The sequence below is a fragment of the Amphibalanus amphitrite genome, unplaced genomic scaffold (assembly GCF_019059575.1).
Source record: "Amphibalanus amphitrite isolate SeventyFive unplaced genomic scaffold, NRLGWU_Aamphi_draft 000057F_arrow, whole genome shotgun sequence".
Lineage (NCBI taxonomy): Eukaryota > Metazoa > Arthropoda > Thecostraca > Balanomorpha > Balanidae > Amphibalanus > Amphibalanus amphitrite.
This window is the reverse complement of record NW_024881553.1, coordinates 31,369-47,791: the sequence shown is the minus strand read 5'-3', so window position 1 is coordinate 47,791 and position 16,423 is coordinate 31,369. Positions and strand designations below refer to the sequence as shown.

At 50.0% G+C, this 16,423-nt stretch overlaps 1 protein-coding gene across 1 annotated transcript; it reads left to right on the top strand.

The window, feature by feature from the left end:
* The first annotated feature begins 447 nt into the window (after window positions 1-447).
* Window positions 448-9,725, top strand: LOC122378328 (DENN domain-containing protein 1B-like). Its single transcript, XM_043359281.1, has 6 exons — window positions 448-788; window positions 2,901-3,068; window positions 5,119-5,253; window positions 6,102-6,234; window positions 8,173-8,226; window positions 8,682-9,725. The coding sequence occupies exons 1-6, from the start codon at window positions 775-777 to the stop codon at window positions 8,973-8,975; spliced, it is 798 nt and encodes a 265-aa protein (XP_043215216.1). The 5' UTR covers window positions 448-774; the 3' UTR covers window positions 8,976-9,725.
* Window positions 9,726-16,423: the final 6,698 nt, after the last annotated feature.

Genomic DNA, 16,423 nt, shown 5'->3' with positions numbered 1-16,423 from the left:
GCCCGGAGCAGGGGAAAGAGACGAAGAGGAGAAGGAGTAAGAGCCATGTGTTGCCAATGCCATGGTAACTGATCAACGCCTACTATTGAGAAATATTGAACACATTATTCGTATCAAATGCGCGGTAAATGTAGCGCCGTTCAGATACCAAATCGGCTAGATATGGGCTAGAGACCTTGGCTTACATTTTCTAGCCAACGTTTGTTTTAAAAAATACTTATAATTGAATTGAGCAGTTCGAGCTGTTTTTAATAATAGAGGTCTCGCAATTGTAATAAAATAATGTTTGGAAATATGAAATCATTTTTTTATTTGCGAAAAATCGTCGCTCAGAAAAAAAAATCATTTTATTTTTGCGCTGCTTGGCGAAAAAATACAAACTTGGCGGAAAATTCTAGAGCTCGCCAAGGCCTGGGAATTTGGAAGCATAAAAATAAACAAACGAGTGGAGTTTCTCAGTTGTGGTCGTGGGTTGTGGTCGTGTGTTGTCGCTCGTGAAGGGGGTGGGGCGGAGCCGCGGACATTTTTATTGGACTTGCAATTATCCGCGTCTTAGGCCAAAACCTTTAAAATTAAGTACATAGTTAAAGCCTCAATTCAATTAACTACGTGCCACTGTGACCATCAATATGGAGCTACCTCTTTTGTGTTTGCCACAACCAATTTGGAGGTTGCGGCCTTAGTGCACCTTATTACATGCTGGAAATGAGGAAATGCTCGCTGGTTTGAACAACAGAATCAGAATCAAGATTTCAGGAACGCAGCAAGAGTAAGATGTCTTTACTAAGGTAAGCTGAACTGGAACGGCAAATGTCAGCATAATTGTGCATCAGTATGCGTGGATCGACCCACATCCTAACCATAGCCTGCATTTGGACAGACCATTTTTCATGTGGAATTTCCAATCTGAAGAATTGCCCATGAAAACAGCCATGTTTGGGGATTGCTAAATGCTAGGAATCTTGCTGGCTCTCGCGAAATGGGCCTGCCCAAATGTCCATTTTTGTAAGGAATTCCTTGGCAAGGAAATCCCGTGCTAATAGGACCCGTCTGAATGAGCGGCTAAGTTACTTACAAAACACTGGCTAGTGTATGTCTCAGAGTAGCAGTGTCCCAAAATCATATTTTTGCTTGGGTGTCAGAGGGGAAAATTGCTGACCAAAAAAAGGATGAGAGTGAAAAATTGTCGGTCAGGTAAGGCCCAAAAAGAGTGGGAAAATGATCAAAAACATTAATCTATCTACAATTGTGACAGATGCAAAACAACCATTCACGCAATTGCTCCTTCTCGATGGAATTGGGAGTGTAAAATTGGGCTTGACAACTGGAGGTGAGAGTGGTAAATGATTTTCATTTGGATGTCGTTTCCCACCCACATCTACAAATTTTGGGACAGAGTAGAGGTGTGTTGCGTTACTGAAGCGTGGATGACAATGATTGTGCCATTTTGCATGGTTTGTGATTAAGTACCTAACTCGATTTAATGCAGCAGTAAAATCCATGTATGCTCTCATCTGGCCCATCAAACTTAACTGCCTAGGATATGTGCTGTTGCTGCCTTGACGGCTTGGCCAGTGTATAGCTGACTTCATTGGTAGAAAAAGTGGATGCAGAGCTGGAAACTGCTGCAAAATGGTTCTTGTCACTGTGCCAGTTTGACAGTAGGTCAGGTTTTTTTTTTCAGAAGAAAACGAATGGAAAATGGTGAGACCCACTGTGACTGAACTGCAAGTCATTGATGACTGATGTCTAATGCAGGATAAGTGTGCCAGAGTCAGTCTTCTCATGTGCAATGCCTACATTTTGCAGCCATCCCAGTGTCTGATCAGGACATAGGGCCAACAAATTTTATTCCTGATTCTAATAAAAAAGGAGCTGGAGGGTGCATTTCCATTAACCATGCATGTTGTTTAATAATATCGAGAAGCTGTTTTATTTGGCTCGATTTTTATTTGCAGCCCAGGGCTCGTTTTTATTTTACAATAATGGCCTCATGTCAGAGTCTGGTAATGTTAGCATCCAGTCAGGTCAGAGTCTGGTCACTGGTCAGTTCAGATCAGAATCTGGTCAGAATGGGTTAGAGTTCAGTCAGGTCAGAGTCCAGTCAGGTCAATCAGTCAGTCAGGTCAACAGATGTCCAATGTCCACCTATTCCGGAGAATCACATATTGTGAGAACCACACAGCTTCTTCTGTGCGAGCCATAGGAGTTACGTTAGAGCCTAGTGGGATTATCTAGGAGACGAGTCTTCCGGCGCGACGCTCGCAGGTATGCCGGGGAGGGAGCCTGCAGAGCCGCCGGTCGAATACGTGCACTTCGTGTCGGACCGGACCTCGGTCGAACGACCATGGTCGAACGACCATGGTCGAACGCCGGTCGAACGTTGAACGACCGTGACATGTTCTGAGACCGTGCTCTGAAGCTGGTGTTCGATGCCTCAGTTTCCTCAGCGTGTGCCTTGTGGATGTGCGGCATGGTAGGTAGTAGGTACCTATATCACGGAGTTGGGCGGTAACGCCGTTCCGCCGGCCTTCAGGGAGCCGTTTGGACCTGCCATAATGTATGAACATGAGCTATGACACCACCGCTCAAGTTGACCACGTCGTCGAGAGGTCATGACCCTACATATCCGAGAGACGGTTGTTATGCGTCCGGTCCCAACGTGTGCAGTGTGCCCTGGCATGTTACCTGATACAGGACGATAAGCCTTGTAGGGTGCGACTGCGGTCGTATGAGATCAGGAAGCGTCCGTTGGGCCGGATAGAGCATGCTAATGATTTCCATGAGCGGCGTTCAGTCGTAAAAACACAGTAAAGAGGTGTATTATCGCAGTAACAAAGTAGGTAGTTTTTAACCGCGAACCTCCGTACCACTTGCCATCCACATTTCGTCTGTTACAGGGAAAATGTGCAGCACGTCTTCGATTGTTTCTGCGATGTCCCGATGCCTCCTGCGTTCGCGAATCGTATGAACGCGGACGACATCAGGCTCAAGTTTCCCAACACCTTTGTCGAGAGGAACACCCTGAATATGGTGCCCAAGTTCGCCTATCCTTGCGTGGTAGAAAGGTCAGTACTAATAACAGCAGCTGTTCATTGAAGAAAAGCTCACTTTTACGCATTGCGTACTACTTTCGTTAAACTTGGTTGGTTGTCTCAGTTTTAACATGCGATGTGTTTTAAAGAGAAATTCGGAACCGATATATCTTGTTTGTTTATGTTTTGCCGTTGTCTTGGCAAAAGCCAAGACATCGGCTGCACAGACGCAATCAATTTTTCTCCTCAAGAGTCGTGGACTAGTGGAACCAACTGCCTGAACATGTGGTACTGAGTCCAAGCATCAACGCATTCAAGAACAGATATGACCGTCATATGACATTGAGAAGAGGCAGCATCCTATGAGCATCCGCTCCCTATGCCTCTTTCCTATTTACCGGGTGATCATTTTTGAATGATACAAAAAGAAAGTCGCCACGTGCAAAGATAGGACAAGATATTTTGATTTCACGTGCTGGTTTACATGAGGGACATTTGGACATTTTGTTTTTTATCAACATTGTCCAAGTCCAGTGCTGGAAATGAGGCCGCTTTCTGGTCCCGGCTTTTTATTCTCCGGGTGGGTTAGCCCCGTCCAGCGCTTAGCCTTTCGGGACCCTCTCAGAGCCGCGGTTGTTTTCGCCGCTCAGCCCATTCGAGATGCCATGTTGATAGTCACACGAAGTTTATTTGGGGCCTTTGAATATACGAATTCGAAATTAATCGAGTCTACAAAACCTTTTTCTTTCATCTATATGCATACATTTAACAGTAACTCCAGACTAGGCTGGTTTGGCTGGCCCTAAATATGTTTCGTGTGACTATTAATTTTGCATCTCGACTGGGACGAGCGGCGAAAACAACCGCGACCCGGAGTGGGTTCCGAAAAGCTAAACGCTGGACGGGATTAACCCGCCCGGAGAATAAAACGCCGGGACCAGAAAGCGGCCTCATTTCCAGCACTGTCCAAGTCCGTCCTAAGGTACAGTAGATATCATCCGTTTTATAGCATACCCTTTTTGGACATCTTAGTGTAACGATGCAATATCTCAGCTGGATGGCTTTGCAACACAACAAATTTTAGTTCATGGCGCATGTGCAAAGGCAATAGCACGGTTATACGGGCTTCCTGGAACCTGCAAAGGATCTTGGAGTGCACGGAGACACTAAGAATAACAAAAATTCCGAAGTGGACATTGTTGATGGAAGTGCGTTCGAGTGCACTGGTTTGGCGGACCCGGGGACGGTACGGCCTTCTAGAGAATGCTGTAACCTGTCGTTTGGCCGGCTTTGTATGACTAATTCACGCGTCTCCGACACTCTTTTCAACAAGAGTGTGCTTCTCCACACATGTTTTTGGAGAAATAAACAAATAAACAAATAAACATCCGCTCCTGTCATTGAGTTCCCGTGTCCCAAAGCTGGCAAGCCTGCAGCTTGCGAATAAGCGAGCACGACCGCCCGTCTTACAGCCCGGACTTCTCGTGACTGTACTTGAGTGTCTGGCCTCACCTAATGACAGGTGTGGTCAGATGTGAGCCGAAGACAATTGCACATCTAATAGTGGTAGAAGGAGACTTTACCCGGAGCATGGGACGGCGATAATCAGAAAATGGTCAGACAAACCCGGCATCGAGCGGAGCTCAGCTGGTCGGCGGTCCGCGAGGGAGCATACTTTGGGCACCTCCTCTAAGGTGGCTATTGACATTAATGACTGACTGTGTGTTCCAGATAAAATGTCCCACCGTACGTGTTCGATGGGTGTGTTTGGTTTAACTATCCAGCTTAACTGTATTTACACATGGCTGGTATTAACAAATGTTTTTGTATCATTCAAAAATGATCACCCGGTACTATGGTGAGCATCTACTATGGTGAGCATGAGCATCTAATCCACCTGTTTAGTGGGGTACACACGAGGCAGCCCACCGATAAGCTTTACAATATACATACTCCTTCCTACAATGTTGTTACGCATGTCATCTAATGTGGGTGTAAGAACTGCTCTGTCCCGTCCCCAGCCAGCACAATAGCTCGTCGATGGCCGTTACCACTACGTATGTATGTCTGTCTGTGCGGTCAGCACGGCCGTGGAGCACTTTTCGTTTGTGCTGCGGCGCGAGGACAAGTGGCTGTTTGGGTTCTGCCGACGCTCTCCGACGGAAAGTTCGACTCTGGTGCTCCTCAGTGCACTGCCCTGGCACGATCTCATGTACAAGTAAGTCGTGCTCTGCTCCCTGACCCTGACAATACTTCATGTACATTTGTCCCTCCTCGCGCAGAGTGTTGTTCAGGGAGTATCCTTATATGGTACTCGGTCACTGTCATGTGGACGGCTCAGTGCAAGGCTGTATATTAGGGCTCAGTGTTTGTTTTGTGGAAGAGTATGCTTGTCGTTTGGGTGAATGTATCAGTAGGGCGGGAGCCGAGTGAGGGTATTACCTTTTCTGTCTGTTCGGTGGTTGAGTAGAGCGAGTTTGTTAGTTGGGTTACAATGTTTGTCGATCTGGTGAGTGTACTTGTCGCCGGGGCTGCAGGCTGCTCGGCTTTAGTTACGCATCCAGTCGGCATCTGACTGCTTTAATATGTTGGTGCTGCTATCTCATTTTGCACCAGTAGCTGGCATGGTGTCAGCTGTTGACACACGATATCTGTGTATGTCGGTTACCGATGCATTCCTGGCCTCTCAGCGTAGCACATAGAGTCATCATCACGATAGCCCGAGCCGAGCGGGTATCTGTTGCCGTTGGTATGACTGTGTGTCTGGGTGACTGGCTGGTGACGTATGCAGTTAGCCATGACTACAGGTATTCCCATTACTTCCACTGAGATCATATACCCGAGGGTATTACCTTTTCTGTAATCCTGGGAAGCACCTGTCTGACAGCGTCTTGTGCGGCTTTGCACTGTGATCATTAATCTGCTCACTATGTTCGATGTTCTGGTTACGTTACTGCTACTGTTCCCGATGTCACAATGTTACTGTCATTGGGACTGCTGACGATGCCGTGAGCGGTGAGCTGTGACTGGCTGCTGGGTGTCACCCGTCTGACCGGTGCGCGGCAGGCTGCTAGACAAGCTGCACGAGGTGCTGTCCGACGGCGGGGAGGTCCAGCTGCGCCGCTGTCTGAACGTCGTCTACAGGACGCCGGTGCCGGCCGGCGGCGAGACGCTGAGGTTCCCGCTGCCCGACGGCACGGTCAGTGACATCGGACGGACCTGCGGGGTAGGATGGGGACAAGGGTCAGTCCTCGGGGTACGGGCTGGGGACACGGTTAGGGGACGGACCTACGGGATAGGATGGGGACAAGGGTCAGTCCCTGGGTACGGGCTGGGGACACGGTTAGTGGACGGATCTACGGGGTGGGATGGGGACTCGGGTCAGTCACTGGGGTACGGACTGGGGACACGGGTCAGTCCCTTGGGTACTGGGTGGGCTGCGGACACGGGTCAGTCCCTGGGGTACGGGCTGGGGACATATAGTCACATCTCGATTTGTATCTCCCAGTTTAAAATGAGGGCGTTCTCTGAGATCATCACATGGCTCATCACTGGCATGTACTTTGTGGGAGTTTCGGCTTATCTCGCCCTCTCGCCCGGGGAAGTCTGGCGGGGCCGGCAGCGGACGGGGCGGTTGGGGTACCGGATGTGACCCACTTCTCGGCAGAGAGTCGCTCGGGACACACCGGAACCCTGATGGACTGTAACTGAATTCGGACACAACGGGCTGCAGCAAATGCGTGGAGCTCGCGGCGGGCTGTGCCATCGAAATGTGAATTGAATTCGTTCATTCCTGCGTTCATTTGGAGCTGCCTGAAACACCCGACTCAGCACATTGGTGACTGGGTAGTGGCCCTGACTGTGCCGCCCTCACTGTAGCCGTGGACCGCTGAGTTCCTGAGCAGGAAGGCCGTCAGTCACGCCGGTCCGCTGTAGCGGCCCGTTTTCCTGCTGTGGAGGTGGACCGGCCGCCGTCCGTAGCGGACGATCGGAGTGACAGACCCGTCCCCGTCCCCCCGCTGTGCGTGTGTGACGCGTCTGTCGTCACTGAGGCAGGGGAGACGAACGGCGCCAGATAGGGCTGAGCTGCCGCAGTGGCCGCCGGCCGGGTAGGGCACGGACATATCTATAGCATGATGTATCTGTATTTATTTATATACGAGTATATATGCCAACTGGACGGTGTCACCGTCAAGTTGTATAATTACTTTTGAAATCAGCATGCTCTAGATTAGTTTGCCTCGCGACACAAATAACCTTTTGCAAGACGCTGAGCTCACTGCATAACCAAGACTGCATCCACCTGCTCGGCTGTTCGAACCGAACTCCCTTTTAATGGCGGCAATAACCTCCCAGTTACCTATCAACATGTCTGAAATGTTTCGACGCTCGAGAGTCAGCAGGCCAACTATTGCCACAGCCCGTATGTTTTTTTTTCGCGCGCGTGGGTGGGCCGGGGTCTCCTAGTCAAGTGTTGTGCTCCGTATCAGACGTGCTTCACGCGATAGGCGAGGGGTGCTCACTGTTCATAGCACAGCGCTCGGACGCCGATGGGACGCATGGCGTCACCCCGCGCCGGAGGGTTGTTGAGCTCTCCCGGAGTGAAGTACCGCGCCCAGACAACCGGCGCCCGATCCCCCCCCCCCCCCGTCCCTAGTCTCCACCGGTACCCGTGCCTTATGACGGACCGTACCGGACCGCGGGCTGTATCCTCACCGCGGACCGGACCGGACCGCGGGCTGTATCTTCACCGCGGACCGGACCGGACCGCGGTCTGTATCCTCACCGCGGACCGTACCGGACCGCGGGCTGTATCCCCACCACGAACCATACCGGACAGAGGTGCCGGGTCGTACAGGCCGCTCTGGGCCCCTAGCATTAGATAAGGGTTTCAATTCTTTTACACTGGCTTGAATCGTCTACCGATAACGGATATATGAGACAGACGGCTCGCTGACTTTTATTTCATCTCCAAACGATCTTAAACCGGCGCTGTGTTCGCTTTCTTACGTAGCCTCTACCATAACGGGAGGAGCCGTGACTATGTCAGACCCCCACCTCTGCCTTGTGTGACCTCTGGTTTGACCCTGGACCGGTGTGACCCCTTCTGACCCCGCCCGGTCACGGTCTGTCGCAGGACTTTGCTGTCGAGTGTCCCGACCGTCGCCGGCGGCCTGCCCTACTGGTGGACGTGAGTGACCGACTGGGGGAGGTCGGGGGGGGGGGGGGGGAGAACGAAGGTCGGGTGGATGGGACGGCTGTAGCCTGTAAGCGTACACAGATCGGGTAGTCAATAGTTAGCAATGGATATTGACTATTGAGGGCTCGAAGGCAGTTTTGGTCTACATAGTTATGGGTGCGGCCGGCGGGTTTTGCGCGTACAATTGCGGCTGCTAGAATGTTGTGCATGAAGTGCAGCGCAGAACGATGTCGGTGTAGGGATATCAGTGTGATGAGTTTGACAGCGCTGCGTGCGCTGTGGGTACTGGCTGGTGTTGTGTCCGACGGCAGGGTTCCGCCCGTCGTACCCGCGGTACTCTCCACTGTGTGGTGTGATATGGTCCAGCGATGTCTTCCCCCCCCCCCCCTCGCCGCCGCCGGACCGCCGTCCGCCATCTCAGTTCTGACGTGGGTCATTTTTTTCAGCGCAACCTAACCGAGTACTACGCAGTGCTGGACAACAACACCAAGCTGGAGCTGTTTGCGGCGCTGCTGCACGAGCGGCACGTACTCATCACCTCTTCCCGACTGGGCCGCCTCAGCGCCTGTGTTCATGTGAGTGACAGCGGCCGCAGGAGTCGGCTGCCGGACCGCGGGTGTCTGTCCGCCTGTCTGTCGGCCGCCGATAGCACCGTGAGCTCCCGACTGATTATTCACCGTGATAGATACGGGCCAGACCGGCGCCCCACGGCCGCGGATCGGTGTGTGAGCGTGCACTAAACGGGCTCACAGCGTGCAGTGGTGGCAGTCGGCTCCCGATATGGTAGCGGCCAGCGGGGTCCGCGGGCGGCCGGCCTGTTGATACTGACGGACACGCCGCTGGACCGACTGACGCGCGCTAGCGGTCCGCACGTGCCGCGTGCGAGGGCGCGGGGAGGGGGGGAGAGGGGGGCTATTGTCAGGACGCCCGAGGCGGCGGCACGTACCCGCACATTGTGGCAGTTCCGCGAATAGAGGGGCATACCCGCCGAGCAAGGACACGATGCAGGATATTCGCTTTAGAGACAGCTTTATCGAACGTCTCCGGTGAATAATCGCCCAGGAACGCGCCACTGCACGACATACTGCTGATCTGGCTGGCTTTAAATAGTTATGTAGGAACTGTCGCTGTGCAACTCCGACCACTGATAGCTTGGAAATGCAACTTTGCCCGTCACGCGAGCTCCATTCACCGGCGCTGCAGCAATGCATGTGGGCATAATTAGATTACTACGTGTGATTTAATTGCAATGGGAGCCAACACATTTCCTGTTATCGGCACGAATGTTTTTCCCTCGCTCTGCCCTTCGTATTCCTTCCCGTGCAGATTTCCTTATGTGTGTCGGTCGACCCCCAAGTGCCTTGACTATGTCGGACGAAAACCGTTCACGTTTAGGCCGGTACAGCGTACACCATCTCCGGAGACTTACGATGACTTTTGACGACTGTGTTTGATGTCACCGACCATATTTACATATTGCCTCCAAGAAACGTGATCATTTCCACAGAGCTGTCCCAGGTTGGACTGAGCATGTGAATGAGAAGCATGTGCTCTATGGAGATGTGTATTCTCTCTGGGCAATGGTTGGGAAGCCTCGCGATGGTTATATATACTCACAGTTGCGACTAGCCAGATCCCAGTTCAAATATGCTCTTCGTTTCTGCTTAAAAAATGAAAAAGCACTTAGAGCCAAGGTGTTGGCAGACAAATTTGCTAATAACCCATGTAACTTGAAGCAGTTTTGGAAGGAAGTTCAAAAACTCAACAGTAGCCCACCAGTTGCGCAGACTGTGGCAGGTGTAAATGGTGATGTAGACATTGCTGCGATGTGGAAGAATCACTTTTCTGATATTCTGAACAGTGTTCGTGCTGATGATGCCAAGGAGGATGTTTTGGAACGGCTGCGTGCTGACAATCCAGCAATAGATCCTTTTACGGTGCAAGAAGTGCTGGGAGCTATTAATGAGTTAGGTGTTGGTCGCTCACCTGGCTGTGATGAGCTGTATGCTGAGCACTTTAGAACTGCTGGAATCTCATGTGCCACTCACCTCTCGCTCTGTTTTTCCATGATGATGAGGCACAATTGCTTGCCTCAATCTTTGACCAATGTCGTTCTGTGCCCTATTGTTAAGGATAAAACAGGTGACATAACTGACAAAGACAACTATAGACCGATTGCCTTAGCTACAGTGTGTTCTAAAATCCTAGAAAAAATGATTCTGAAGCGGTGCAGGCTTGGTTTGGTTACGAGTGACCATCAGTTCGGTTTTAAGGATGGACACTCCACTGATATGGCTGTTTTTGCTTTCAAAGAAATTGTTGATCATTATCTTCGAAACAGTAGTCCTGTTTTTGTTTGTTTTCTTGATGCTCGAAAGGCTTTTGACCGGGTTAACCATTGGACCTTGTTTGATAAACTCTTGCGTCGAGGTGTTGATGCCACTATTGTACAACTATTGGCTTCGTGGTATGGTTCGCAAACATTTCGTGTGATGTGGGGCACCTGTTTGTCGGAAGGCTTTCATGTGTCCAATGGCGTCAGGCAAGGTGGTATCTTATCCCCATATCTTTTCAACGTGTACATTGATGAGCTGTCTAAAAAATTAGACAGTAGTGGTGCTGGTTGTCATTATTTGGGCAGTGTTAATCACCTTTGTTATGCAGATGACATGGTACTGCTATCGCCAACGCCTCAAGGACTGCAAAAATTGCTTGACATTTGTGCTAGATATGCCGATGCACATGATATTGTTTTCAATGTTAAAAAGACGGTATGCATGGCTATTCTGCCCAATTTGTTAAAAAATATGTCTTTACCAGATATAGTCTTGAATGGTACTGTGCTTACTTATGTGTATAGGTATAAATATCTTGGCTTTGAAGTGAGCAATGTCCCAACAAAATCTGATGATCTGGAGGTGCAGCACCAGTATCGCCTTCTGTGTTGTCGAGCCAATTCGCTGATCAGAAAGTTCTCTCTCTGTACATATCAAGTGAAGAAGTATTTGTATTCCATGTATTGCTCGAATGTTTCTGGTGTTCATCTATGGCATTCGCATCGTGCTGCTGTTCTGCGTAAATTCATAGTTTGTTTCAATAACGCTGCTAGAATGTTCTTTGGTTATGACCGCTTTAGTAGTGCCTCATCTATGTATGTGAATGAGCGCATTGATAACTTCTGGGCTATGTACCGGAAAGCTGTTTTCGGCTTCATGTCTCGTATCGGACAATCTCGCAATGGCATCATCGCATCCCTATTTCATGGGGATCTTCGCTTTTTGTCGTCAATTCGACAGACCTGGTCCACTGCACTGTTTGCATATAGCTGATTGTACTAGGGTGACCCGCGTGCTCCGCAACGCGAAAAGGGATATTTTCGATCGGCGGGTGTTCGGTTGTTCTTGTGTCGGTTGGGTTATCTATCCATTTCGGTCGATTGCTTTTTGACAGCTAAACGTTTTGGTTTGTGGAAAAAATATCCACCGCATCGAGGTGCCCGAGTCTGATAAGCATGCTTTCCACTTCAGAATCTGTCAAAGGTGCTTTATAATTTAGGCGCGTAGTTTTATGACAAATTAAAGGCGTAGATAATTTTCACTAAAAATCGTTTTGCAGAGGTTTGAAACATTTATATTTTTAAGAATACTGTTGCTTGTCATGCAAACGTGATGATTGGATCTTGGAGAGAATTGAATGCTCTTTCCAATGATAGCATTTTCAATTGTCAAACGTATCAGGTTAAGCAGCAAAATCCGTGTAATTATTTAGTGGCACATTTTGGACAAATACCATTTAATTCAGCGATTTTTTCCACATTGTTTTTGATCAATTAGCTTTTCAAAATTTCTCCATGAGAGACGGTACATTTTTATTGCTAATAGGCGCTGTTTCAACTCATTCCGTCTGACTATCACCTGAAATTAATATAAATTCCAAAATCCGTCCAAAACATCCATTTTTCAAAAGAAAGTGTCCTCCCCGGTGCACGTGGCGCGTGCCAACCCCTGCACCGCACACCATTCGATAGCCCGTTCGATTTTCTACACGATGCTGTTTTCCCCGTACCGGTCGGGCCCACGGTTACCGAGATATTGCACCGGGACCGGACCCGTGTCGGGCAAATTTGGCTGTTTTCGCACGTTTTTGCCAGCCGATTAATACATGTAAAGTCTATGACGCGAATTTGCACTTTTTGGGCACGCGCCACGCGCTCGCTATCGATCCGATCGAGCTGAGACCCATCAAAGGCACGTTGTCCATCCTTGTTCTATGAGTTGCGCAAACTTCAGCGCGGTAGGTGCAACGGTGTGACCTGTAACCCGCGCTACGTAGCACCATGTCGCGACCTATGTAACAGACAGAAACTACGCCCTCCTCAAATAGTAATATAGACAAGCGGCTGCGCCACTTGCTTTGCTGCGTGGTAGGAAAAATTGCGGCACCAGCCAATTTGCTTTCGAATGGTGTTTGATTCATGTCGATGTGTCGTCTAGAAGCATACCTAGATATGGACGGAAATGTGAAGATAATTTAAAAAAGAACTGTTCTGAGGGCGTTGTTGGATGAAATTTGGGTGATACGGGGTCAATACGGGTCAAAGGGGTCAGCCCCGGTCACTTTGGGTCAGGCCAGGTCACATAGGTCACCTCTCGTCCGCTGGGATCAGCCCGGGCCACTGTTCTGCTTTTGTCTCCACCACTACCCCTTCCCCTACCACTACCCCTACCACTACCCCTACCCTACCACTACCCCTACCCCTACCACTACCCCTACCACTACCCCTACCACTACCCCTACCCCTACCCCTACCCCTACCCCTACCCCTACCCCTACCCCTACCACTACTACTACCCATACTCCTACCCCTACCACTACCCCTACCCCTACTACTACTCCTACCACTACCCCTACCCCTACTAACACCGCTGGGTCATGTCAGGTCACAGAATAATTCGTGCCATTCCATTGCCCTTACTCGATTTTGTCGGAAATGGCGCTTTGTGGCAAATGTGGCGCATTGCGGCAAATGCGGCGCATCTGTACCTGTTGTTTGAGCATGCACCCTTGCACCAAATTGTACCCTTATCGGGCCATATTTGACAAAACTGTGCGAGCTGCGGCAAAAATGGCGCCCTGTGACCAATGTGACGCATTGCGGCAAACGCGGTTCATTTGTACAATCTTATCACAAACTGTACCCATTTAGCAACAATCAACACATTTTTTCGCCACCATTTATCAAAATCAATAATTTCACCATCCTTCAATGCGAGGCACCCGCCACCGATCGGCATGCATTTAGGCCACAAAGTTTGTCGACCCCGGCTCTCAATGAAGATCTACGAACCGATCAAAATTTCATTGGCGTACTTCCAGCGCGCCCCACGCGCGAACCGTGCACCCCAGCGAGCCGAAACCTAGAAAAGGCGCTGACCCGCTCTGTCACCTATAAGGTGTGCAACTTTCAACCCCCTACGATATACCGTCTGCCCTGTAGGCCGGCTAAATTGAACCAACTACACGGCGTGGCGGACAAACAAACAGACAGATGGATCCTGTTCAAATAGTAATATAGACAAGCGGCTGCGCCACTTGCTTTGCTGCGTGGTAGGAAAAAATTGCGGCACCAGCCAATTTGCTTTCGAATGGTGTTTGATTCAAATCGATGTGTCGTCTAGAAGCATAGATATGGACGGAGATGTGAAGATAATTTAAAAAAGAACTGTTCTGAAGGCTTTGTTGGATGAAATTTGGGTGATACGGGGTCAAGACGGGTTAAAGGGGTCAGCCCCGGTCGCTTTGGGTCAGGTCAGGTCACATAGGTCACCTCTCGTCCGCTGGGATCAGCCCGGGCCACTGTTCTGCTTTTGCCTCCACCACTACCCCTACCACTACCACTACCCCTAACCCTACCCCTACCACTACCCCTACCACTACCCCTACCCCTACCCCTACCCCTACCACTACATCTACCCCTACCCCTACCACTACTACTACACCCATACTCCTACTCCTACCACTACTCCTACCACTACCCCTACCACTACCCCTACTACTACCCCTACTACTACCCCTACCACTACCCCTACCCCTACTACTACTACTCCTACCACTACCCCTACCCCTACCACTACACTACCCTTACCACTACCCCTACCACTACCCCTATCCCTACCAACACCGCTGGGTCATGTCAGGTCACAGAATAATTGGATCCAATCAGTACTAAAATATCAGACTTAAAAGTGTTCCCAGCCCTGCCCCTATTCGTGCCATTCCAGAACCCTTACTCGATTTTGTCGGAAATGGCGCTTTCTGGCAAATGTGCCGCATTGCGGCAAATGCGGCGCATCTGTACCTGTTGTTTGAGCATGCACCCTTGCACCAAATTGCACCCATATCGGACCATATTTGACAAAACTGTGCAATTTGCGACGAAAATGAAGCCTTCGGACATATGTGGCGCATAACGGCAAACGCGGTGCATTTGTATAATCGTATCACAAATTGTTCCCATTGAAAAAACCAACACATTCTCTCGACACTTTTTATTCAAATTAAAACCTGCCTATCCGCCAATGCGAGGCACTCGCCACCGATCGGCATGCATTTAGCTCACAAAGTTTGTCGACCCCGGCTCTCAATGAAGATCTACGAACCGATCAAAATTCCATTGGCATTCTTCCGGCGCCCGCCACGCGCGAACCGTGCACCCCAGCGAGCCGAAACCTAGAAAAGGCGCTGACCCGATACGTCACCTATAAGGTGTGCAAATTTCAACCCCCTACGATATACCGTCTGCCCTGTAGGCCGGCTAAATTGAACCCACTACACGGCGTGGCGGACAGACAAACAAACAGATGGATCCTGTTCAAATAGTAGTATAGACAAGCGGCTGCGCCACTTGCTTTGCTGCGTGGTAGGAAAAATTGCGGCATCAGCCAATTTACTTTCGAATGGTGTTTGATTCATGTCGATGTGTCGTCTAGAAGCATAGATATGGACGGAAATGTGAAGATAATTTAAAAAAGAACTGTTCTGAGGGCGTTGTTGGATGAAATTTGGGTGATACGGGGTCAAGACGGGTCAAAGGGGTCAGCCCCGGTCACTTTGGGTCAGGCCAGGTCACATAGGTCACCTCTCGTCCGCTGGGATCAGCCCGGGCCACTATTCTGATTTTGTCTCCACCACTACCCCTACCGCTACCACTACCCCTACCCTACCACTACCCCTACCACTACCCCTACCCCTACCACTACCCCTACCCCTACCCCTACCACTACCCCTACCACTACAACTACCCCTACCCCTACCACTACCACTACCTACATCTACCCCTACCCCTACCCCTACCACTACTACTACCCATACTCCTACCCTACCACTACCCCTACCACTACCCCTACCACTACCCCTACTACTACCCCTACTACTACCCCTACCACTACCCCTACCTCTACTAATACTCCTACCACTACCCCTACCCATACCACTACCCCTACCACTACTCCTACCCCTACCCATACCCCTACCAAAACCGCCCGGTCATGTCAGGTCACAGAATAATTGGATCCAATCAGTACTAAAATATGAGACTTTAAGTGTTCCCAGCCCTGTCCCTATTCGTGCCATTCCATTACGCTTAATCGTATTTGTCGGAAATGGCGCTTTGTTGCATATGTGGCGCACTACGACAAACGCGGCGCATTTTCACCCGGCGATTGAGCATGCATCTTGGCACCAAATTGCACCCATATCGGACCATATTTGACAAAACTGTGCGATTTGCGGCAAAAATGACGCCCTGAGACAAATGTGGCGCCTTGCGGCAAACGCGGTGCATTTTTATACTTGTATCACAAACTGCTCCCATTGAACGAAAATAAGCACATTCTCTCGCCACTTTTTATTCAAATTAAAAACTTGCCCATCCGCCAATGCGAGGCACCCGCCGACGATCGGCATGCATTTAGTCCACAAAGTTTGTCGACCCCGGCTCTCAATGAAGATATAAGAACCGATCAAAATTTCATTGGCGTTCTTCCAGCGCGCCCCACGCGCGAACCGTGCACCCCAGCGAGCCGAAACCTAGAAAAGGCGCTGACCCGCTCTGTCACCTATAAGGTGTGCAAATTTCAACCCCCTACGATATACCGTCTGCCCTGTAGGCCGGCTAAATTGAACCCAC